Source organism: Eptesicus fuscus, chromosome 3 (assembly GCF_027574615.1).
Source record: "Eptesicus fuscus isolate TK198812 chromosome 3, DD_ASM_mEF_20220401, whole genome shotgun sequence".
Classification (NCBI taxonomy): Eukaryota; Metazoa; Chordata; class Mammalia; order Chiroptera; family Vespertilionidae; genus Eptesicus; species Eptesicus fuscus.
This window is the reverse complement of record NC_072475.1, coordinates 32,621,656-32,646,361: the sequence shown is the minus strand read 5'-3', so window position 1 is coordinate 32,646,361 and position 24,706 is coordinate 32,621,656. Positions and strand designations below refer to the sequence as shown.

The following is a 24,706-nucleotide window of genomic DNA, read 5'->3' as shown; positions in this document are numbered from 1 at the left end:
AAAGTGGTATACTTGTTACAACTGATGAACCTACATTGATACATCACCGTCACCCGAAGTCCATAGTTCACATTAGGGTATATGGAGCTCTTGGTGTTATACATTCTATGGGTTTTGACAAATGTATAATGACATGCATCTACCATTATAGTATACAGAGTATTTTTGCTGTCCTAAAAATCCTCAATGTTCCACCTTGCCATTCCTCCTTTCTTCCTAACTCCTAGAAAATATGAATCTGTTTACTGTCTCCATAGTTTTTTAAGTATTATTCTCAATTGTAGTTGATATACAACATTATATTAGTTTTAGGTGTATAAAAGAGTGATTAGACATTTATATAATATATGAAATAATCACCCCAATAAGTCTAGTACCCATCTAACACCATACATGGTAATTACAATATTATTGACTATATTCCCTATCCTGTAATTTACATCCCTGTGACTGTTTTGATCAATATAGAAGCAACCAAAGTATCCATCGATAGATGAATGGATAAAGATTTGGTACATACACAGAATGGAATATTACTCAGCCATTAGAAAGAATGAAACCTTGCCATTTGAATGGACCTAGAGGGTATTATGCTAAGTGAAATAAGCCAGACAGAGAAAAACAAATACCATATTCACTTATATGTAGAATCTAAAAAACTGTCTCCATAGTTTTGCATTTTCCTATCATATAGTTGGAATCATACAGTATGCAGACTTCTCAATTTGGCTTCTTTTACTTGTAATATGCATTTAAGATGCCTCCATGTCTTTTCATGGTTTGACAGTTCATTTATTTTTAGCGCTAAGTAATACTCCATTGTCTGGATGTACCACATCTTACTTATCCATTCACTTACTGAAGGACATCTTGGTTGCTTCCGAGTTTCAGCAATTATGAATAAAGTTGCTATAAATATTTGTGTGCAGATTTCTGTCAGGACATAAGTTTTCAATGCATTTGGGTAACTGGATACTTATTTTTATTTTTTATCCAACATGTAAACCCTTCAGGTCCTGATTGAAATGAGCCTCTATATGTATCTATGTCATCTTCCTTAAATCTCTTTTGGTGTAAGGCAGAGCAAAAGTTATTATAGAATAAATCAACCAATCAAGGTAGTTCAAACCTCATAAGCTTTCTGAAGATAGCTTATACATTCTTTCTTTCTTTACTATGGACTGAAATTCTCCTTAGGAAAAAATTTCTAATTTTTTGTGTGTGAATTTTATTCTATGTCCAAGGTAGTAATGTAATTTCAAACTTAGAAATGACAGTATTACTTCATGAAAATTATTCTACATGGCAAATATAGGGCTTTGTCTTAAGAGCTATTTAAAGGCCTCTTGAACATTTGGGTCTCTTTTATATACTTATTGTGTTTTGTTTAATAAATATAAGAATAATGCTTGGGGAAAAATGCTTGATAATAATTATAAGAATAATTCATAAAACTTGGAGAATTAAAAATAAAGACAAAATTAAAAGAACCTATAATACATTTCACGCAAGAGAAATTACTGTTCACATTTCACTGTTATCTTACTATTCTTCTTTTTTATGCTACAATTGACTCATACAAACAATATGGGGGCAAATGTTGATGCCAAAGTCTGGTTTTACCGATTTCCTCTGCTCTGACAGAGTCCAGTTTTCCATACACAATCAAACATACACAACCTCCATCTTTTTCATTCACACACAGATTCTCACATACACAGTCCTGTTTCCCCCTGGTTATGCTCCAATAAGGAAGGGGCATATTTAATGAATATAATAATCAGTTCTTATCCAGTCTTTTACAGTTATTCATGCCTTTACTTATATCTGTAAACTCACCTAGCTTATCAAAATGTTACCTTCTTGCCCCAGCCAGGTGGCTCAGTTGGTTGGAGCATCATCCTGTACACCAAAAAGATTGTAGGTTCGAATCTGGATCAGGGCACATACCTAAGGTTGCGGTTTCAATCCCTGGTCAGGGAGCATACGGGAGGCAATTGATCGATGTTTCTCTCTCACATCAATGTTCTCTCTTTCTTTCTCTCTCACCCCCTCTCTCAAATCAATAAACATATCCTCAGGTGAGGATTTTAAAAAAGTTACCTTCTTGAAAAACCTCTGTTTTTAACTCCTGTGGCATCAAAATAGGTTTTCTCTAAATCTTGCCTAAAAATTGCATTTAAAAACATATATACGTTCTTTCCCTAATTAACTGATCTATAACCACAAGATTAATCTGCAAAAAAAACATAGGCCCTTTTGAGTGGATGTCTCTCTATAATATGTGGTGACCCTAATTCTTACATCTCATTCTTAGTCTATGAATAGTTCATTTGGTATGCCAAAGGTAGCATTAAACAATAACTCATACCTGAAACTAAACAGAAATATATTCCTCTTACACAATGATAAATTTCAGTACAGCACAGAATTACACCTGGTTTTATGATATATAATTATTTTGAGATTTAAACTCGCCCTCTTTGTCTTAGAAATATTGTTTTACTTTGGATCTCTTCCACATCTATCTACTTAGAGTGACACAACTGAAAAAGGCTAATGTAAAGACACTTTCAGATACTTGTTACTGAGATTAAGTAGTACTTGGCACATATAACCAAAAAATAATATTTTTGCCATAAAGTGTTAATAAAAGAGAGATGACGCTATATTCTGTCCCCCCCAAAAAAAGATCAGAAGTCTACCCAAAGATTCCTAGTAGAAAGACCAACCACCATGATACAATGTTCTTATGTAAAAGATGTTTATTTTAGCATGACCCCATTTCAAGAATTCACTCCTCGGGGTAAACATTTTTGCACATTACCTTGCAAGTCTGAATCATTCGACTTTGGACTGCTTCTTGCTCGACGCTCAGTTTTCTTAATTCCTGGCCCGCCACCACTGCCGCCACCTCCACCTCCACCGCCTCCACCGCTGTGGCCTTTCCCATAGCCATTGTACACGGTTGTGCAATTGCTTTTGTAGATAGAAGAGGGTGGGCTGTTGAGGCGATTCTGGCGGTCGATCTGGCGGTCTTTCAGTTTTTTGTGTGGAGGCTTGCTGTACTGGTCTTCCCGGGTAATGTAGCTTGACATTCCATAGAGTGGTATAATTTCTAAAATGGATGATTATGACAAACGCCAGCTTAGTCTATGTTTTCAATAATAAATTATTAAATGGTTAAATAACCTGACTGTTAACAAAAATTTTTTAATATTACTAAAAACAGTATAAAATATTTTTAAGAAAATAATATACATGTTATACATGCTTAAAATATTCCCATTTGTTTCTGATCAATCAAGGAATAATTCATCTTTTTAAAAAATATTTTTATTGACTTTAGAGAGGAAGGGAAAAGGAGAGAGGAAACATCAATGATGAGAGAGAATCACTGATCAGCTGCCTCCTGCATGCCCCACACTGGAGATCAAGCCCGCAACTCAGGCATGTGTCCTGACTGGGAATCAAACCATGACCTCCTGGTTCATAGGTCGATGCTCAACCACTGAGCCACACCAGCCGGGCTAGGAATAATTAATATTTAATAACTACACTGTGTGTTCAGGAATGTTCCAGATACTTTTATACTAAAGAAGACAAAATTAGTGTCCAAAAAAAAATGAGCTCCTATTCTAATTGAATTTATAAGTTTGATTTTGCCTGTCACAATATTTTTTCAGCTGTTGCAATATATAAAAAGTTAGAACAAATAAAATACCCCTTAAATGTGTACTTAGAATCAAGATACTTAAAAATATAGTTACCTTTGTAGACAGAATAGCATTTCTATTGGAAAGCATATGGCAACCAGAATAAAAGGAGTTACTTGTGGCATCTAAAATAGCCAACATTTGAATAAAACCTACTAAAATGATGAGATTAGAAATTTCTATTAAAAAGAATCAAAGCTCACAGAATCAGGGAAAATATTCAAGGAGATATTGTAGAGGTAATCATAAGCCATCCCTTCAACTTGGTGTCAAACAGAATATGTTGTGGTCTCAAACTCCTATGTTGGAGTAATCAGGAGGCAAGACAAACTGACTAGTAGAAGGTCAACCTGGCTTAACTATGCATATTTTTAAGTGGCTCAATAGAAAATGGAAGCCTGCAAAATAATCTCATGATCAGAGCAGAAGGGGGATATATTAAATTTAAATAAATTAAAAGTAATATTCAGATATTATTAAAAATGCAATACATAGTATAGATTGGGTCCTTATATGTTTATATGAAAAAAGGGCCCCACATGCATAGGGTGACCATATAAATTACCATCCAAACCTGAATCCTTCTGAGAATGAAAAGGGGGCACGCCAAACCATTTCTCTGAATAAGAGACCTAAACCAATACTGTTCTAGGCATACCAGGACTGTATGGTCACCCTAGGTAAGTTAACTGATGTTTCAATTGTTCGATGGTAAAGCTCCACTTTTCACTTTCTTTCTGTTCACAAAACTTAAGGAAGACCTTTAAAAAGCAAACATTCATACCCTGGCCCATGTTGCTAAATGGTTAGAGCATGGGCCTGCGCACCGCAGGGTAGAAGGTTTGATTCCCAGTCAAATGTATGTACCTGGGTTGCAGGTTTGATGTGTCTCTCTCAGTTCTCTCTCTTCTCCTCTCTCTCTCTCTCTCTCTCTCTCTCTCTCTCTCTCTCTCTCTCTCTATCTATCTCTATTTCTATCTCTCGCTTTCCCCCAACTTTTTCTGAAAATCAGTGAAAAAAATCCTTGGGTGAGGATTAGAAGGAAAAAATAAAATAAAACAAATATTCATAAGATAACCAATTTGTACCAAAGAATGTGAAAAAACAAATACAACACTATTAAAAGAGCAAATGCCCAAATAAATATGTTCAAATATACAAAAAGGATAATAAATATTTTAAATATCACAATGCTTTAATTTGGGCACTAACATATTAATCTTCTAAAATATGTCAAGCAATTTTTAAGCTCTTATAGTTTGGGAAATTAAATGTTTAAATTTCTTTTAGGTATAAATATTGAGAACTGAGATAAGAATATATACATATGGATTTTTTTTTAATTAATGCAAAGGGATTTTGTTTTACCGTTTTCTTTAATTTAAAATCAATAAAGGTACTGTTATTTGCACATTATTACTCTGTGCTATTTTAATGAAATTAAACGAAAATACCCTATGAAATTATCACACAACATTTATATTGCTTAATTCTAATGATTTAAATTCTGTTGTCTAAAATTGCAAAGTACATAGTTTACAACATAATAACAGACTACTCATCAAGCTATGGGTCTATAGCCAAGGCTTTTCACAATGTCATTAAGCTCAGACCTAACCAGAAAACTCGACAAACACTCAAATACTTAATGTATAGTGTGACAAAGCACTGAATAGTTTAAGAAACTGAATCTTTTTCAGTTTTTATCCAAATGTTTTCATGGAATATGCCCACTCATCTGATATTTTGGGGTGCTCTGTCACTACTGATAGGAAGTTATTGATACCTCTATGAAATTAAGTTGTTAATTTCATCTTTTCCTATCATCTCTCTATACACTGTCATGGTAGCACCTGATTCTTCTGAATTATACTAAATTTATTTCTTACTACTTAAAAAAAAAAATACCAAACTAATTCTATCCCTAAGTTACAACAGAAGGTTTCACTTAAAATACCCATTTCAAATTTTTCTTTTGTTAATAAAAAAAAAGTTATAATGTGAGATGAACATAGAGGAGAAAATATATATTTATAACTGATAAGAGAAAGTGAGGTAGTTATTTGCTTCAACACTCTATAGTGTAACAGGTATTTCTCATAAAATTTATCTGAACCAGCATAATAAATATTTGAAGGAATAAAATGCTTAAATTTATATTCTGACTCACGAATATCACTTTGCAAAGGTTAAAGTCTAATTTTTACCCTCATTTAATCTGGATTCTTAGTACACACTCTGGTAGAAAAGAGCTTTAGACTAAACTAATACCACGGCTAAAATTAAAAAGACATAATGTTGATATCTCTGAGACTCCTTCTCATTTCAAGGTAAGTATTCGCCTAAGAACCAGTGAAACTGTGGCTGCGCTAATGGCTATTCTGAAACTAAAACAGGTTTCAGGAGGACCCCATCAACAGCAAGGAGATTCTGAGTTCTGCCAACGTTGCAACATAGAGCATCCAGGAAACTCAAAGGTTACTGAGACCTCACAGTCTTCTCTCATTGGAAATGGGACACAAAACCCTTATGAACTTCCCTGCTATTGCTAGACTATATGGATGTCTAGGAACTAATGTGCTGCGGTGGCCTCAGGCCACTCGCACATAAAAATATGTTAACAGGGCACCGTAACGTATGACACATCACTGCCTCTTTTCTAAAATAGCAACTGGCTATCCCAGTCCCTGTTCTTTGTGGGGTGAGATAGTGGGGCAGAATTTAGAAAATATAAAGAAAGAAAGAGCTGCAAGCCATAAAATAATTTTTGTAAAACAATTCAGGACAAAGGAAGCTAGGAATTTCCCTAGTTTATACATCAGATAGTCCCTCTTCTGCCATACTTATTACGGAAGAAACAAAGGCCTCTCTGGCTCTCCTAAGCTACTTACGTGTTGCAATCAGTTTCAACAGCTGTCAGTGCCAGCAATAACCTACTCACCTTGCTCATATAATGCAGGGGGAAGAGGATGCTGAGGAAAAAACTGAGGCGGCATATCTCCAGGTCCGGTAACAGGTGGGTAGTAAGCCGTGTGGGAGTTATGAATAAAATGTGGGTGGTGAGTCAAGTAGGGGGGTAGGTGATGGGTTGGAGACATGGCTGAGGGGTAACTTGGCGGGTAACACTCAGGAGACTGGGGTGTGACCACCACCCGGCGGACTCCAGTATTGTCTTCAATCACCTAAAGAAAACAGCAAAAAGAAAGAGTGTAGTATGTATCGTTAGCTAATATCTTGTGAACATACACAGTAGTTAGTACTTCCCCCTTAATTTTAATTTTTTGCCCTCCAGAGGAGGAAAAATTAGTACCTATTAAATTCTGGTTCTATAATCCAACCAGTTTAGTGAGTTTTAGAAGTAATAACATTTAACCATTACAAGTTATAAAAATTTAATCAACCACCTCATTCTGATTACAGAAGACTTTTTGGAATGATCAAGAGCTTAATGATCAATCTTGTTTGTCTCATAAACAAGACTTCATCCAAGATAAGTGAATTTAATATGTGCTTAAGTTAATTTTAGAAATGACTTTAAATATAACTATCAGGTCAGTGATTTTTCCAGAAAGAAGAGACTTTCTGGGGCATATAGTATGCTTTACAGGGCTGAGCTTTCTGAGAACACTTGACCCCATTCCTACTTTAGCATGCACAGTTCCATCACTCACCATAGAGGCTTTAGTAGGAAAAAAGGGAACATAACTTCAGAAACCATAACAGTGCCAAAAATTCATTTAATCTGGGACCAAGGATGTAAATGAAATGAGGGGATTCCAACCAATGAAAACCGTGACCAATCCCTAATCAAATCGGACATCTCTGCTTACATCCTGGTGATATAATGAGTGTTATGAAGGAAGACACAACGAGGTGGGACCTGCTATGAGGAGAGTGAGTGCCAATCAACATTAGATCAATATTTTCTTCAAATGCTTTTAAATTTACCCAAGGAAGGTAATTAACTAAAGCAGAACAATAGCAATATTTATTGCCTCTGTGGCCAACTTCATGCTACCTTGCTCTAAGAGCAAACAATTTTGTTGAGACACAAGAAACAACTAAATAACAGATACCATAATCAAAAGGGAAAGCAGTGCAATACAGAGAAGAGCACTGACTGACAACCAGAAGGGCTTCACTAGCCTCAAAGAACTGATAGGGCTAGGACAGCTGGACAATGTTCCCTGAGACTATGGCCCCTGAATCAGGGCAGTGGAAGGGGGCAATGAGGGCATAAGAGTAAACTTGGAAGCCAGGACCAGGCTGCCAAACAGACCAGCTGGTCTAATAAAGTACTTAAGACATTCAGGCACTCACAGGGTAAGAAGTTTTTAAAAACAAACAAACAACAAACAAACAAAAACACACACAAAAAAAGACCTCAACACTGAAAATTAAACGTGTAATTGAAATACATGTCTCATTACACCTCAGGAGGCTGATTATAGGCAAAATAAAACCACATAATGGTAATCTAAAACATTCTGATAAAATTTATACTAAGCTTTGTTTTTAAAAACATTGCCTAATTTAAAATGGCAAGTTTATCCATTTTAGTTTATAATTCAGTATACAAGATAGGTTTAGTTTGAATTAATAGCAATTAATCTTTATATTAAGAAAACAACAATCTTTATGTTTATTAATGAATCAATTAACATAACATCAGAATTAACTACTATGTTAAAAGTTCATTAACAAAGCAATATTAACTCATTTAAATTAATATTCTGAGTCATATTCCTACTAAACCTCAAAATGTATGTATTCGTTAATAAATGTAACTTTCCTGGACTTTGGCAAGCTAATCACATTAACCTCATTTATGAATGCGTGACTGCCAATTTACAGGTGGATGCGAAATTATGCTTAAACCACGATATTGGAAATTCAAATGCATGTGCTAGTAACTGTCATCAAAGCACATCTTCTATGAATAGTTTTAGTAGCACACTTTGTACAACTTAGTATAAATATGGATTTTTCTAACCATCTAATATAAACATGCATCATTCTATAGTGTCTTCTGTTTCCCCACTCTGCCTGGCTATTAAGAGAAAAGGAATATTCCAGATAGTCCTCTTTTATGGAAAAATCCTGTGGTAGACAATGGGAGGTCCACAGAAGCAAAGTACTTGTTTTCTAGACACAATCTTCATCGTTTCAGACTCTGCAAAACGTCAATGGGTAAAATGTCACACGGACTTGAGCAATGTAGTAAAACAAGAACAGGGTTCTCACTAAATATGAAGAACAATGCTTTGAGTTTATAAACAAAGGCAGTTATAATGAAAAGAAATTATTTTAATCATGTTATCATATAATTTTTGGCATTAAAACAAAGCATTTTTTAAAAAGTTGGGTAGCCCTAGCTGGTTTGCTCAGTGGATAGAGCATCGGCCTGTGGACTAAAGGGTTCCAAGTTTGATTCCAGTCAAGGGCACATGCCTGGGTTGCAGGCTTGATCCCCAGTAGGGAGCATGCATGAGGCAGCCGATCAATGATTCTCTCTCATCACTTATGTTTCTGATTCTCTCTCCCTCTCCTTTCCTCTCTGAAATCAATAAAAAAATAAAAATTAAAAATTAAAAGTCAGGTAAAAAACACCAACAGAGATAAAAATATTAATTAAGGGAAAGGAATAAAAATAAAAGATAAAGAGCTGAAACATCTTTTCACTTTAATATTTTTTAAGAATAAGTATTTCCACTACTTAAAAATATTAATAGGTCTAAAGTATAAATTATCTTTCACCAAAAAAAGGTTTCCAGTTAGATAACTAAGTCATTTTCTTAAACTACAAATTGGCTGCATATATGAAAACTAGTGGCCTGGTGCACAAAATTCGTGCATGGGGGTGGGTTTCCCTCAGCACAGCATGCACCTTCTCCAATCAGGGACCGCTGGCTCCTAACCACTCACCTGCCTGCCTGCCTGATCACCCCTAACCTCTCTGCCTGCCTGCCTGATTGCCTCTAACTGCCTCTGCCTGCCTGATCTCCCCTAACTGCTCTCCCCTGCGAGCCTGATCTCACCCCCAACTGCCCTCCCCTGCCAGCCTGATCTCGACCCCAACTGCCCTCCCCTACCGGCCTGATTGCCCCTAAACCCTTGCCGGCCTGATCGCCCCTAACTGCATCTGCCTTGGCCCCACCACCATGGCTTTGTCTGGAAGGAAGTCAGACATCTGGAAAATGGCTGGTCCACCTGGTCTAATTAGCATATTACCCTTTTATTAGTATAGATAGATTATATAGGATAGGATTGCTTAAATGGGTGGTGGCGGGGGGAGACTCTTTCAGCAGGAGGAGATGCTCTTGGCAGACAAAAATACATAATCCCTATATCTGGACTGATAACCAGCCATATGCACTATACTGCCAAACTGGGCATTAAAAAATTGAACCGCTTTCTTACACCTTACACCAAACAGCTGTTGCCCGTTAAACCCCTCCTCAGCCCCCACCTTAGTTTCTGCCTTCACAGTTCACTCAGATTAGGTTCTGATTGGTCGGTTTCTATGCCAGTCAGCGTCAAAAGCTCTGCCTCCTAGGCAGCCATTGGCTCCTCGCACTTTACCCAGGTTTGGTTCTGATTGGTAGGTTTCTATGCCCGTCAGCATCAAAAGCTCCGCCTCCTAGGTAGCCATTGGCTCCTTGCAGTACACCAAGATTTGGTTCTAATTGGTTGGTTTCTATGCCAGTGAGCGTCAAAAGCTCCGCCTCCTAGGCAGCCATTGGCTCCTTGCACTTCACCCAGATTTGGTTCTGATTGGTCAGTTTCTATGCCAGTCAGTGTCTCCAGACCTATCTCAGCCTGATCAGAGCGGCGGGGCTGATCAACAGCCATCTCAGGCTGCTGGCAGTGGGCTGAACTCCTGACCTCTTGGAGAGAGAGAGGCACGGCTGCTGGCAAGGCCTGGAGAGAGAGAGAAGCAGGGTCTGATCCACAGCCTCTCCAGGTCTTGCCTGCAGCCACGGTAGTCGCTGATCAGTCCCACCTCTCTCTCTCTCTGAGAGGTCAGCAGTTCAGCCTGCTCCCCAGTCCTGGCCCACTGGAGCCTGCTGTGCATGCAGCCTGGCGTTTGGTCGAGCCTTCAGTCGTTTTGGATGTTACAGACCCTGGGTTTTTATATATTAGGATGGTTTACAGCCCCATTTTTAATTATTTTAAATTATTCTATGGTATTTGTGAAAGACATCTATTTATATGTATAATCCAACACTTTCACCCTTACTAATCAAGGCCAATTTTATCACTAAAAGTATTTTTAAGAAAATGAAATATTAATTCTGAAATAATCAGAAACAAAACCCCAAAATGTATGCTAATTATTTTGCTTATTGTTCTTCCATAATACAAATTACAACATATTTAATTACCAAATCCAATTTTGATCTATGTCTAAGAAAATTATGCCTATGTTCCCCAAAGAATAAAGAAGTCTGAGGAGCAATAATAATGCACAAAATAATACTCAACTCAAGAAATAGTAGCAATAACATTTTGTTATTTTTTTAAAAAAGGTTCATAAAGAAATGTATCACTGTAGCAGAATTTAGAAATCAGAATTTCAGTCCAAAAATCTTCAGACAATAAAATATGCCTTCAATCTTCACAAATAACCATGGAAAAGACAGATTAATTTCATCTTGGGATGAATGAATTTGTGACAATGTCCAGAAGCAGATTAATCACCTGCATTCAATTCAACAACTGTTTCCTGACACATACATACTATGACCTAAACACTAGATATTCAAGTGAGGGGGGAAAATAGGTATTAAACAGTAAGATTTATCTATATAGCCTAAGAATAATATAAAGAGAAAAATTAGACTAAGTCTTAAGCGTTGTTCAGAAATCAAAACAAAGTAGTCTTTTCAGAAATTAAAAACGAAGTATTCTTCACCTAGACTATTTTCCTAGCTCTGTGACTCAACAGAATGGCCACTCATGTATCTTCTCCAGAGCACAGACCCTTGGAAAAGATCACTGTGCTAGGTTCTCAGGATACCACCTGTTATGGGGTAAATTATGTCCTCCCTTCCCCCAACTAATTTATGTATTGAAATCCCAACCATCCCAAAAATAACATTTTGTTATTTTTTTAAAAAATATGTGTGACTATATTTGGAAATAGGGCCTTTAAAGTAATGTAATTATGATAAAATGAGGTCATATGGGTGGGCCTTAAACCAATATGATGTCTGTAAAAGATGTGTAAATTAGGCTACAGATACACAGGAAGAAGACTGTGTAAAGATGGTACAGGAAGATGACCATCTACAAGCCAAGAAGAGAGGTCTTAGAAGAAACCAAACTTGTAGTCTCCAGAATTGTGAGGAAATAATTTCTGTTGTTTAAGCCAACCAGTCTGTGGGCACCTCATTATGGTAGCCCTACAAACTAATACACCTCCTCTCAGGGCCTCCCAACTGTCCTCTAAGTCCTACCACCAGCCTTGTTTGCTTAAAAACAGCTTCTACAAAAAGTAATGCATTTATCTGCCATGAACAAACACCCAGCCACCTTCCTCAGGCTAAGGAAGAAAGTCCGCCAGATGGAAGCTAGTTTGCTCCTTTATCATGTCTTTGGATTCTGCTCCAGAAGTATTTACTGAGAAACTTCTATGTGCTTAGTCTTCCTGTTACACAGTGGCCTAGACACAAGATGAGAGGCTAGAGAATAAGGCACAAAGAGTTAAATGGGGAGAATGTTGAACTTATTTGCATGGGTGTTTTTAGAAGTATAATCAAGAGAACCATTAAAACAAAATGAAAAAAACTTGGAAGCAACAGCAAGATGGGGCAGCATGGAGAGACAGATGAGAAAGAAACTCAGCCACTGCCTGTTGTCTGCCAGCTGTTGGACATGGGTTACTCATTGATCTACTGGAGAATTAGATTTTAGCATCCCTGTTGGACAGGAAGGCGACCAAGGCACAACATGGTTAAAATGTACTAGTTCGGCCGCAGAACCAGATTTTCTTTCCGGTCTGTACTCCAAAGCTTTTATTATGTGCAGAATTATACACAAGATAGGTATGCTAAGAAATAAATATGTAAACAATGGGCTGTGAGAGATAGGATAGCTGAGTTATTAAAAGACGTGAAGGATTTAATATTTACTAAATGCCTGCCGCTCTGCTTTAATACCATCCACTGAAAAAAGGCAACATATTAACATGTGCTAAGGTCCAGTGACTGATACATAACAGAAAAATCTTACCTAGCAATTACTCCTATTAATATTAGTACCTCATTAAATCCTCCCAGCAATCCTGGGGGGCATACACAGCTATCCCCAGTTTGGAGGTAAGAGGAATAAAGTCCAGGGAAGTTAGGCTAACTCACCCAAGGTCAGAGAGCTCCCAGGGGATAAAGAGGACGATTTCGAGTCCAAGAATTAAAATGCATCTCTTAACAACACTTACAGTCTGAGTGTCTCTTCTCATAGCTGACAGAGGAGGAAGCTAGTTCCCCTAACTGAACTGAAATGCTCCACAGGAATTTTAATAAACTCCTCAGTTCCTAAAGCTCTGTCTTCTACTTCTGGGCTGCAAATGACAAGAATCAAAAGAAGAGCTTGAAAGGCAAGAAAAAATTTTGAAGGCTGCCCCAGAGGGCCAGAGATGAGCCAGGAGGTGGGTAGAGCAGACTGGGGACACACATGCCTCTGTATGCATGGCCTGGCAGCCGGCTTGCAGAGGAGGCAAGGAACACTGAGTGAACCACCTGCTCACTGAAAACTGGGACCAAATGAGTCTGTGCAAGTCAGGCGCAAGCTCAATTCCTAACTGCTGCGAACATACTTGAAGTGGGCTCCTAGGCCACTCAGGGAAGGGAAAAAATATCAACTATAACTGAGCACACAAACAAAAGGCTGGGCAATGCAAACAGCTGCATGGACTGGTGGGCAGGCAGAGTCCAGGCTTCTCCCAGCCACACTGGTGCTCACCCCTCCACCAGCATCTGGGTCCTGCAGTGTGAATGACAGATCTGTCTCTCCCACCCAAATGCAAGTCCCTCAAGGGCACCTGTGCACACAGTCGGCTTTCAAGAAAGGTTGGGTAAGTGAACAAATGAATGAAAAAGCAAACAACAACAAATAAACTTATCTTCTTAGATTTGATGTCTACCAAAAGCTATTTAACACATTCATTATCAAAATTTCCCCCCATAACTCAGGTAAATATCTGACATTCTTCTCCAAAATTTCAGATAATCTAAACCTAGTTAACTGCAGATGTGTCATGCCTGACTCATATTTTAAATGTTTTAAATATTAAATATCATTTTATATTACTATTTAAATTATTTTAATATTTTATTTCACAAGAAAGACACTGGGGGGGAAAAAAAGACACTAAAAACCAGGGGTACAAAGTTATTAGCTCTCACTTTTCCTCTCTTTGTACTAACCCTTCACTCTGCATTTTCTAATCCAGGGTGGGCAAAAGTAGGTTTATAGTTATTCATATGGAAAATAATACAATTAATAAATTATAAATAATAAGCTGTGTTTCACATACAACTGTAAACTCACTTTTGCCTCACCCTGAACAGTGAACAATATTATAGAGGAAAGCAAATTAATTGTTCATGGAGTAGAAATTTGAAACATGAGGCTGTTATCTTCCCTAGCCCACCCCCTTTTTGCTACTATGGATAATACTCCCACCACCATCACCTAAGTAACATTAGGCGAAAGCGAAATTGGAATAAAAAGAGCATTCAAAGAGCAACCAGAGTTAGATAGAAGCAAATGATCCTTCTATTTTACTGATGAAGTTAATTGACTTAAAAATGGTGGAAGAATTGAATGTCTTTCCAAATAAGTCTTTTTTGTCCTTTCAAATTGCATGCTTACATCTGTGGGTGAAAATACCAAACATATATCTCAACGCCATTTTCTCTTCATAGCTGTAATGGCTAACACTGATGAAATAATATTCCAATGTTTCATTATCATTAATGTCCTGAGACAATAAACCCTTTAGGCTCAAGACCAGTTCCTTTTGCCATACAGCATGGTATTTTTGTAGCCAAATGGAAAAATACATTATTGCTGATGTTTCTAGGTTTCTAAAAGTCCTTTACATAATATAAAGGATTAGTCTGCAGAACACTTACAGATTGATAATATATATCAATTTAAATTTTTTTAATTAAGATTTTTTTTTCAATTTTGAATTCCTTTTCTCAAACAGTTCTTGCCAATGGTTAAGTAATCAACCAAGTTATCTGCTGTGGTTTTAAATAATAAGGTGATTCATGACTAAACAAAAATCCCCCAAACATTTTACCTACACACTCACTTATATCTAAAAATCTTAAATTTTCTATTGGTGCTTAATTTTTAACTCTCATGCCAATTCCAGGCAATGGCTAAAGAATAAACTGAGGAGGGATGGTTAGATCCAGATAACAAATCCAAGCCAGGTTTCTGTACAGGGATCACAAGCTGAAGGCATTGATATGGCACTTACTGATAGGCTTGCTCAGGAGGAGACTATATAAGGGGATACCCCCATAAACGGCAATCCCTCCTCTGTTTGCTTTATATGTGCCAACACTTTTATATACACAGAAACAAGCTAAGCTACTTACACCTACAGGAATCTATAATCTAGAAAAAGGAGAGCATCTAGGGCATATATAAATTAAAAATCTTTTAGTACATTACTAGGCACACTTGGCTTTTTCCAGATGACTACCCAATTATTTAAAACTAAACCCACTGAGGTCTGGAGAGGATGATGGAAACAAATATATCCTCTGTGGTATCTCTTTAATCCAACTACTTCAGTGAAGCAGGTGATGCTATAGCTGAGGGGACAGTGGCAGCAATTTATTAAGACCTTCCAAACTAAGAAAGAAGCCAGGCAAGGTTAAGAGACACAGCTTACAAACTGCAGAACCAAGGTTGAGTCCTCAGCTGTTCCAGCTCTGTGGTACCACATCCCAGCTGCCCCAACTTGAGGATCCCATGGAAAGGGAGAGACCCCAGTTTTAAACAGAACTGAGCTCCTTAAGTCACTGCTGAGAGTCAAGTAGCTCCTTTCCCAAGCAGAAATACAGCACTGGGCAGAGGCTGAAGGCAAACTGGTAAATTTGGTGTAACAATTAAAGCCACAACAATAACAACTCCTGTGGTTGGTATATCACATAATAGTTTATAAAATGCTTGGCACAGAACTTAATTCATAATGCTCAAATCTTTTAACATGTGTAACATCATAGTTCTAAATTCTAGATGAAGAATTTTAGGATCAATTAAGTAACTGAGTAATCTAAAGTCAGCTAAATATCGTATTTGATTGTATCTCACCAATCTAAGTAAAAAAAAAAAGAAGCCCATTTGGCCCAGCCGGTGTTGCTCAGTGGTTGAGCTTCGACCTATAGAACCAGGAAGTCACGGTTCAATTCCAGGTCAGGGCACATGCCCAGGTTGCAGGCTCAATCCCCAGTGGAGGGCGTGCAGGAGGCAGCCAATCAGAGATTCTCTCTCATCATTGATGTTTCTCTCTCTTTCTTCTTCTTCTCTGAAATCAATAAAAATATTTTTTAAATTAAAAAAAAAAAGAAGCAGCACATTTGAAGACTGAAAATCAAATCTAACCTTCCTCATTATCTGTGTGGCACATAAGAATACCAGACAGGTGAGAAGTTATATTCACAGAGTTTCAGGCAATAAAATGGGCCAATTATTACTGTCCAAATGGAAATGCTGTTTTAAAGAACATACTGTCAGAAAAGAAACAGTAAGTCAACATCTGATGGTTTACTTTATGAAGATATTGACAAAGCTATCATTAGGAGGAACCTGTGGGTAGTAACTGTTTCTGTACTCCAGCACCTGGACACGGATCAGCACAGAAGAGATGGCCAATTGGAGGTGATTTCAGTCCAGTTTCTCAAGCACACTCACATGGAAACACAGGTAGATTGTGCTTGATCGTATCTATGAATTTTATATTTTACATTTAAAAATGTTTCACCAGTCTTCCAATGGGTTCCACAGCCCAAGAAAGGATCAAGAATTCATGCTGATGATACTCGGATCATATTTATTGCATAGTAAAGTAAGTGATAGGTTCTAAAGAATGTGTAGAAACATAAAATCCATAAAATCCTTAAGCTTTATAAAGTTTTGTACCCAGTAGGTTAGGCACGTGGTCGGCAAACTGCGGCTCGCAAGCCACATGTGGCTCTTTGGCCCCTTGAGTGTGGCTCTTCCACAAAATACCACGGCCTGGGTGAGTCTATTTTGAAGAAGTGGCGTTAGAAGAAGTTTAAGTTTAAAAAATTTGGCTCTCAAAAGAAATTTCAATCGCTGTACTGTTGATATTTGGCTCTGTTGACTAATGAGTTTGCCGACCACTGGGTTAGGCAAAGGTGTTTTTCTATGAAAAGTTGTTTCATAGGACAAATATGTTAATAATTCAAAAAGGCAGACTATACTAACTGTACAATAAAATCAATGTTGTGGGCACAATTTAATCCTAACTAATGATTCAGAAGTCATTTCTAGATGCAATACTGTCTCAATGTTATTTTGAAAGTCAACTATCACTTTTCCATAGAAGTGAAGAATAGCATTGTAGTCGATAGAATGCCAAATACCAAAGGAATGTGTTGTGCTCCACTGTTTTGGTAATGGCTGCTTATGGAAACTTACGTTCTCACTTGGTCTCCTTTTTAAGGAACAGTAGAAGAGAATTATCTAATTTTAGATTAGATCAGACATCCTCCAACCCTTTCCTTTCCAATCCGCTCCTCCCTCCACAAGATAACAATGACTCCAGCCAGCCAGTAACATTTTGATAATTGCCTATTATGTGCTGAGCACCTTTCAAGAAACTGGAGATCCAGTGATGAACAGAACACATAGGGTCCCTGACCTTGTGGAACTTAAATGCTAAAAGGGAAGAAGACCAACAATGATCAAGTAAGCAAACAAGAGAAACACCACCCAAGTAAATAACGTAACGATATTCCTAAAAATCACACAGGAGTTGGATGCAGAGACCTACCTGGGCTCCTGTTTCCTCCCGCTAATCTTGTGTTCTATTAAACCACAGTGCCAAGATCTCAGAAACAAAGAAAAGAAATCCAAGAGAAAATGCAGAACAGAGAAGGCTCACAAAGAGGAAAGGTGTACATGTCTTGAGGAGAGGTAGTTCCTGGGCACATACTTTAATTTAGCAATGCCTATCCTGTCTGTAATTATTGCTTGGGTAAAATAAGCCATCTAATGAAAACTAAAAGTAGCTGAAAATCTGATGACAATGGAAACTAGAACAGAATAGACACATAAATCCTCTGTTCTTTCCACAGCTCCCAACTCCATGCATATACTCTGTTCATTCTGGAACACTTTCCCAACTTCCTATAGAAAAATCAATTCCTCCAAGGGACGAGCAAGAGATTCCAATTCTCTTTATTGTTGGATGCCGAATGGGTCTATCAGGGCACAGGGTAATCCCCCATGCTCCTTTCTGCTCAACATTAAAGAAGAAACACAGCATTGCTTTAACCACAGGTTGTAATTACTACAGGGAAGGAGCTGAGGCTAATATGTAAGGCTCCTTCCCCATTGGGTCTCTGATTTTTGGCCAAGTCTTTAAAATATCCTCATTGGAGAATGACCAACCATACCAAAATTTAAATACATTTTTAAATAGACCTCATGTCTCTCCCAGGTCAAGGGAAATCTATACTAATAATAAAGGAGTATGTAAATTGTCCAGGACGCCATCACAGTAACGACCGAATAGCAAACTGCATGGGGCGACAAGGCCGACAGGGGGGTTAGTGAAGGACAACCAAACAACTGAACAGCAGGCTGCATGGGGTGACCAGGCAGGCAGGGGGGTTACTGAGGGATGACTAAATGACTGAATAGCAGGCTGCATGGGGCGACCAAGCCAGCAGGGGGTTTAGTGAGGGGCGACCAAATAAGTGAACAGCAGGCTGCGGGGGGCAACCAGGCCGGCAGGGGGGTTAGTGAAGGACAACCAAACAACTCAACAGTAGGCTGTGTGGGGCAACCAGGCCGGCAGGGGGGTTAGTGAGAGACGACCAAACGACTGACAAGCAGGCTGTGTGGGGTGACCAGGCTGGCAGGGGGGGCAGTTGGGGATGACCAGGCCGGGGGGGGGGGGGGGAGGGGCAATTAGGGGCAACCAGGCTGGCAGGGGGGGGCGGGGAGAGTTAGGGGCAATCAGGCAGGCAGGAGAGCAGTTAGGAGCCAACCCTGGGATCAGGCCTAAACCGGCAGTCAGACATCCCCTGAGGGGTCCCGGATTGGACAGGGTGCAGGCTGGGCTGCGGGGACGCCCCCCCCCCCCCCGCCCATGCACTAATTTCATGCACCGGGCCTCTAGTTGAATATATATAACTGCAACAGGTGTTTACCCATTTGCTAATCCCCAAAACAAAGGAATGAGGTTAAGTTACATACTCTGCTATGACAATAAAAATACTTATTTCAACTACTATTCAGTTTCTAGTTTACATTAATTAATCTGGATTTTTTTTTTAAAGAGAGAGGTTTCGCCGAAACCGGTTTGGCTCAGTGGATAGAGCGTCGGCCTGCGGACTCAAGGGTCCCGGGTTCGATTCCGGTCAAGGGCATGTACCTTGGTTGCGGGCACATCCCCAGTAGGGGGGTGCAAGAGGCAGCTGATCGATGTTTCTCTCTCATCGATGTTTCTAGCTCTCTATCCCTCTCTCTTCCTCTCTGTAAAAAATCAATAAAAATATATTTAAAAAAAAAAAAAAAGAGAGAGGTTTCCCAAATGATAGCACATTAACTTACATATTTCACTTTAAATTTTCATATGCTTTCTTAATCTTTGGGTCTACATGAAGTTTTTCCTGTAACATTTGAAAAATGTTTCATAAATTACTATGGAAGGATGGAAAATAAAACTCAAGGCATGTGCTTAAGAAATTTTTATATATAAATTATTTAGAGTGTTAATAATGAGGTTAAAAATTGAGAAGGACCATGGCCAGTATACAATGAAAGGAAAAAATTGCTTCATACTGTGTGATCTCAATATGTATTTAGAAAGGCAAACTGCCAGTTTCATTGAAATTGTTCTAACAGTCTTCTTCATTATAATAGCTACTACTTATTGAATGCCCACTGTTATGTGAGGTGTGGACTACATTTTCTCTTAATTCTTACCTCTACCAGATCAGGTAGGTATTCACGTATGCGGTGAAAGAATTTGTTACATGGGAAGTAACTTTGGTGGAATTTGAAGGCAGGCGTCTTCAGTTAATGTCCACGTTCTTCCCAACTACAGTAATCACCCTGTTTTCTCCCATAGTTTCAACCCTAATCACACTCACAAATGTTTGCACATATGGAAATGGTGATGAGTGTGACAAGGCTAACTGCCTTCTTCCTTAAATCCACTTTCTCATAGGTAAGAGAAAATGTATCCTATATTTTCTCTTAAGCTGGAAAGATCAGGTTATTTTTTTCCTCAAACCTTCCCCAGCATCCCACCGAAAAGCACAAAACACACTTACACTAAATACACAAAAGCCTACTATATCAGAGACTGCTGAGTTGAAATGACAAGATTCCACTATTCTCCTACCCTAAGTCCACACTATCTTTCAGGTTCATGGGTTCAGTCCTTCTCAACCTAAGAAAACAAAGATTATGTTAACGGCACCTCAGAGCAGACCACAGCTGTCTGTCTCCTCAACTCCTGGTGTTACTCTTACTGTAAGATAAACTCTGCACATTACTGATATTTGTCTTCTGTCAAATTTATTTGATCAAATTTATGAATTTATCTTAGAAGCCATTTCAGCTACTTAATTATGTAATGCATTGATTTTTCCCCATTGACTCACAGTTCAGAGTCAATGTTACTAATGTAACATTTTTAATCATTCACTTTCCTCTCTCTTCAATCCTATATATTAAAAGCCTAATATGCAAATTGTCCCCTCAACCAGGAGTTCTGCTGGGAGTTCGACCGCTTGCTATGATGTGCACTGACCACCAGGGGGCGGCACAGAAAATGGCAGGCGTTGGCCCCGCAGCACTGGCAGCAGGTGGCAGTGAAGGCACTGCAGGCCCTGGTGAGCCCCTACGAGAGTAGGGGCATGATGGTGGAGCAGGTGAGTGGGCGGCGCCAGGCCAAGGCAGGTGCAAGCCACTGGTCACCGGGTGGGGGCTGATCGCCCCGCTGCCACCAGACTCCCAGGTGCTGAGGAAGGTGGGCAGGGGCCCAATGCCCCACAGATCCAATCGCAAGGCGACCAGCAGCTGCACTGGGGGGTGGGGCTGCTGCTCTGCTCCCTCAGCACCTGGGAGCCGGGAGGTGGCGGGGCGATAGGCGGGTTGATCGGGCCCCGCAGGCAGCGACCAGCAGCAGCGGCGGGGGGTGGGGAGGGCAGGTGGCAGGGGGAAGGGAGGGAGTACCGGGCCAGCAGCCGGCAGCCACTTAGAGACCCTATCAGTGCACGGATTTTGTGCACTGGGCCTCTAGTGTTCTTATAATAATGGACGATCTTATACGTGAGAGGCTGGTGTTAGTCCTGGAGAAAGATTCATGAGTAGGCACACACCACACACCCACACTCACATTGTCAGAAAGTAATGTAACAGAAAGCAAATACATCCATCTAGGCAGGCTCTGCCGCTGACTTCAAGATCACATCAGAGTGGGAAATAGGTTGGTAAAATCAGAAATGTGTGGGTTGCAATTCTGGTTCCACTCTGAGCCTCAGCTTCCTTATACGTAAATCACAGTAACACCACTGGCAAGAAAAAGTACACTGTGGCTTCTCTCTACCAGAATGTTTAACTTTTAACTGGTATTCCATAAATGAACCTTTAACATAAAAGGAGATGTTTTTCTGCCATCTCAATGGTGAGAACTGTACTATGTTCAATGGAATGAAACACTTCCTCAAAATAAATGAGGAGCCATAATGGCATCCTGCATTCCTTGTTCTTTTCTGTTAATTGACTGGCAACGTGGATGTGATCCATCATCACATGTCCTGCTGGAAGGGGCTGCTCTGCACCCTTTTCTCCCTCCAGTGACTTATTTACAAAGACTTGTGTAAAACAAGCCATTTATTTAAAACAGGGGAAGGACTAGCCAACATTCTGGCGACTCAAAACAAAACAAAGAAAGATGCCAAAATTGGCTCACGTGAAAGTAAGGATGGAAAAAATGATATAATAGTGGCTGCACTATGACTTAGATGGTAAAGAAATGGGTTTTATATCAGTGAAGGATAAAATTGCTTTGATCCCTGCTTGCACGTCAGCAATTTTCCTATTGTAGTTGCCATTTTTTTATCCTAGCAAATCATTAAAAACTTAAAATGACAGATTTTTTCTTAAACCACTGTAAAAACAGAGAAGGAATAGAAAGAAAAAAATTTGGAGGAATACAATCCAAAAAAATGCTAACACAATGATTATCTTCTGTGGGTAGTAAAATTACAAATATTTTTTATTCTTTTCTGATTTTTTTTTCCAATGAGTATAAAATGTTCTTACGAGAAGGGGAAAAAAAGAACAAAAAAGGCTAAGGAGAAAAACAGTTGGTTAGGAATTTGGAAAGAAAGATGTGCAGGAACAAAGGGAGACATTCATATTGTGCTGAGCCTAGGACCAAAGTTAAAGTATATACAGATATCCACATTCCAAGCGCACACAACATTTAAAACCTTATCCTGGTACAGGAGTATAACTTTTTCCTTTAACAATTTTTTAATCTTTCAATATACCTTTTGCTTTTTAAATTGCTATTGGCTATTTTATTTAAAAGAAAAACAAAATTTTAGAGTAATGTAAGTACAAACAGCCAAGTTCTCACATCCTCAGTAACTCACCAAGCCCAGGATATGCCACATTGTGGAGAAATGAGACTCCTCTAAGAGAGGACAGGCCCTACTTATACTAACAATGTCTTCTTTGATATTTTTACTGATTAGTCTCTAATTCAACAGACCCTATGAAGAAATCACAATCAATGGTCAAGCGTGAAACCCATCTTGGCCAAGGGCAGCCTAGCAGCCCAGCTGTGTTTTCCTCCCTCTAACTCTGGCCTGTTAAGCAGCGAGACTCGGGAAGGGCTGCCTGATACCACAAAAATGACAACTCTGGCATCATTCTAACTAAATTAATCTTGGAACACGTTTTCAAGCCTCCACATGTATTCTCTTGGCACAAAGACAGTGCCCATGGTGAGTGGAGAAGGCCATCAACTGGTTACCTGTGAGATATAACCTGGAGGCACATGGATAGGAGGAATGGATCCATTGGGTGACATCATCGGAACTTCAGCAGGTCCTAAAAGAAGCAAGAGCAAGATATTAACAGGTGAAGAAACATAATAGTACTCAAAATAATCATTGGTATTTTAAAAATATTATCAAAACTAAAGAGAATTAATCACTTTGACTACTTTCTCTTCAATAATTGGTACACTGTGCCTTAGACATGAAATTATGGATGAAAAGGAATTCTCAGGCTATATAAGTCAGGGAGGGGAGGAAGCAAAACTATGAGCATCTTTTATAAATATTTAATGATTCCCAAATCCTCAAGGCTGCTTAGTTAAGAGTAGTCTAACAAAGTGGGGCAAAAAGTTCCTTTTTATTTGTCTTTAAAAGAATGTATTAATAACATCCAAAATACAAAATTGATTTGTATTAAACAAATTAATTTTAAATGAGTTTATCTCCTCTGATTTAAAAAGCCCCAATGGATGTAGGTTCATAATTTTCATTTCAAATTATTATTTTCAATAAGTTATTGTAACATGACATTAATTTTCAGAGAAGAAACCAAAAACACTTCAAGGTAACTGAATTTGGTATGCCTTTTATGTTATAAGGCAGAGGGAAAAAAATTTCATTTTAAAACTAGGCACTATTAGAAATACTCATGACAAATTTACTTAGGGTTGTTTCAAAGCAAAAAATTCAAATAACAAGAGGTTAGTTTCAAATTCATCAAAAGTTAATTACAGGTCTAATACAAACAATGATCATTAAGGTAAGACTCACCTAAAATACAGTTTGAGTTAATATTTAATTACAAAGAAACCATAACATTTGTCATAACATCAAAACCAACTTCTGACACCCTACCAAAGGTCCCGTGATTACATGGTCTCCCCAGATGTGCAGGAACACCACTACCACTGGTTTTCATGTTGGTAGCTGGCTCCTCTATTTAACACCCACCGCCCAAATGTCAATCCAAACTGGGGCTTTAAAAATTAAATTTATTTGGGTGACATTGGTTAATACAATTATATAGGTTTCAAGTGTACATTTCCACGATACATGATCTGTATGCTGCATTGTGTGCCCACCACCCAAATCATCTTCTGTCACCATATGTTTACCTTCCCTCCCCCGCCGCCCTCCCACATGTTTCTAGTCTGAGATGCGACTTCCTGGCTCCGAGTGCCCTGTGTTGTTTATTTTCTCTCTCTCAATGAGTGTTGTGCTGCCGGCAATGAAAATTGCTGAACTGTAACAAAAACCAAGAAAAATACAACACTTTTCTTGGCAAAAGAAAATAGATCCTGCCACCCAATGCTGCATTTACATGTAAGCATAATGCACCCCTCACCGCACAGTACAACTCAATGTTCTAACTACTTCACAGGAGAGGACCAGTTGGGGATATAGAGGGGTAGGGATGTTGGGGTACCCATCCACAGGTCTACAAGTAGAGGGGGGAAACGTAGGAGTAGGGCAGAAAAGATACTGATATCCATGTAACATACCATCTGACCAGAGTTCACACCGCAACTTCATGGACAATACACCAAAGAACTAAACTATCTGATAATCTCTAAACACATACAAAACCACAGTGGCCTCTCTCAGGCTAACAAATTGATGATCATTTAAAGCAAAAGATAATATCATAATTGTATCAGCCTATTCTATCTTAAAGTATAATTTCAATTAATACAT

General features: G+C 38.7%; 1 protein-coding gene across 1 annotated transcript in view; it reads right to left on the bottom strand.

Moving 5' to 3' along the window:
• The window catches only part of FNDC3B (fibronectin type III domain containing 3B), a 331,142-nt gene that overhangs the window by 130,747 nt on the left and 175,689 nt on the right, over window positions 1–24,706 (bottom strand). Inside the window, exons 4-6 of the mRNA XM_054713730.1 lie at window positions 22,987–23,063; window positions 6,658–6,898; window positions 2,828–3,118 (exon numbers count right to left, since the gene is read on the bottom strand). Coding sequence (XP_054569705.1) covers window positions 2,828–3,118; window positions 6,658–6,898; window positions 22,987–23,063 — 609 coding nt within the window. The remainder of the gene's footprint in view (window positions 1–2,827; window positions 3,119–6,657; window positions 6,899–22,986; window positions 23,064–24,706) is intronic.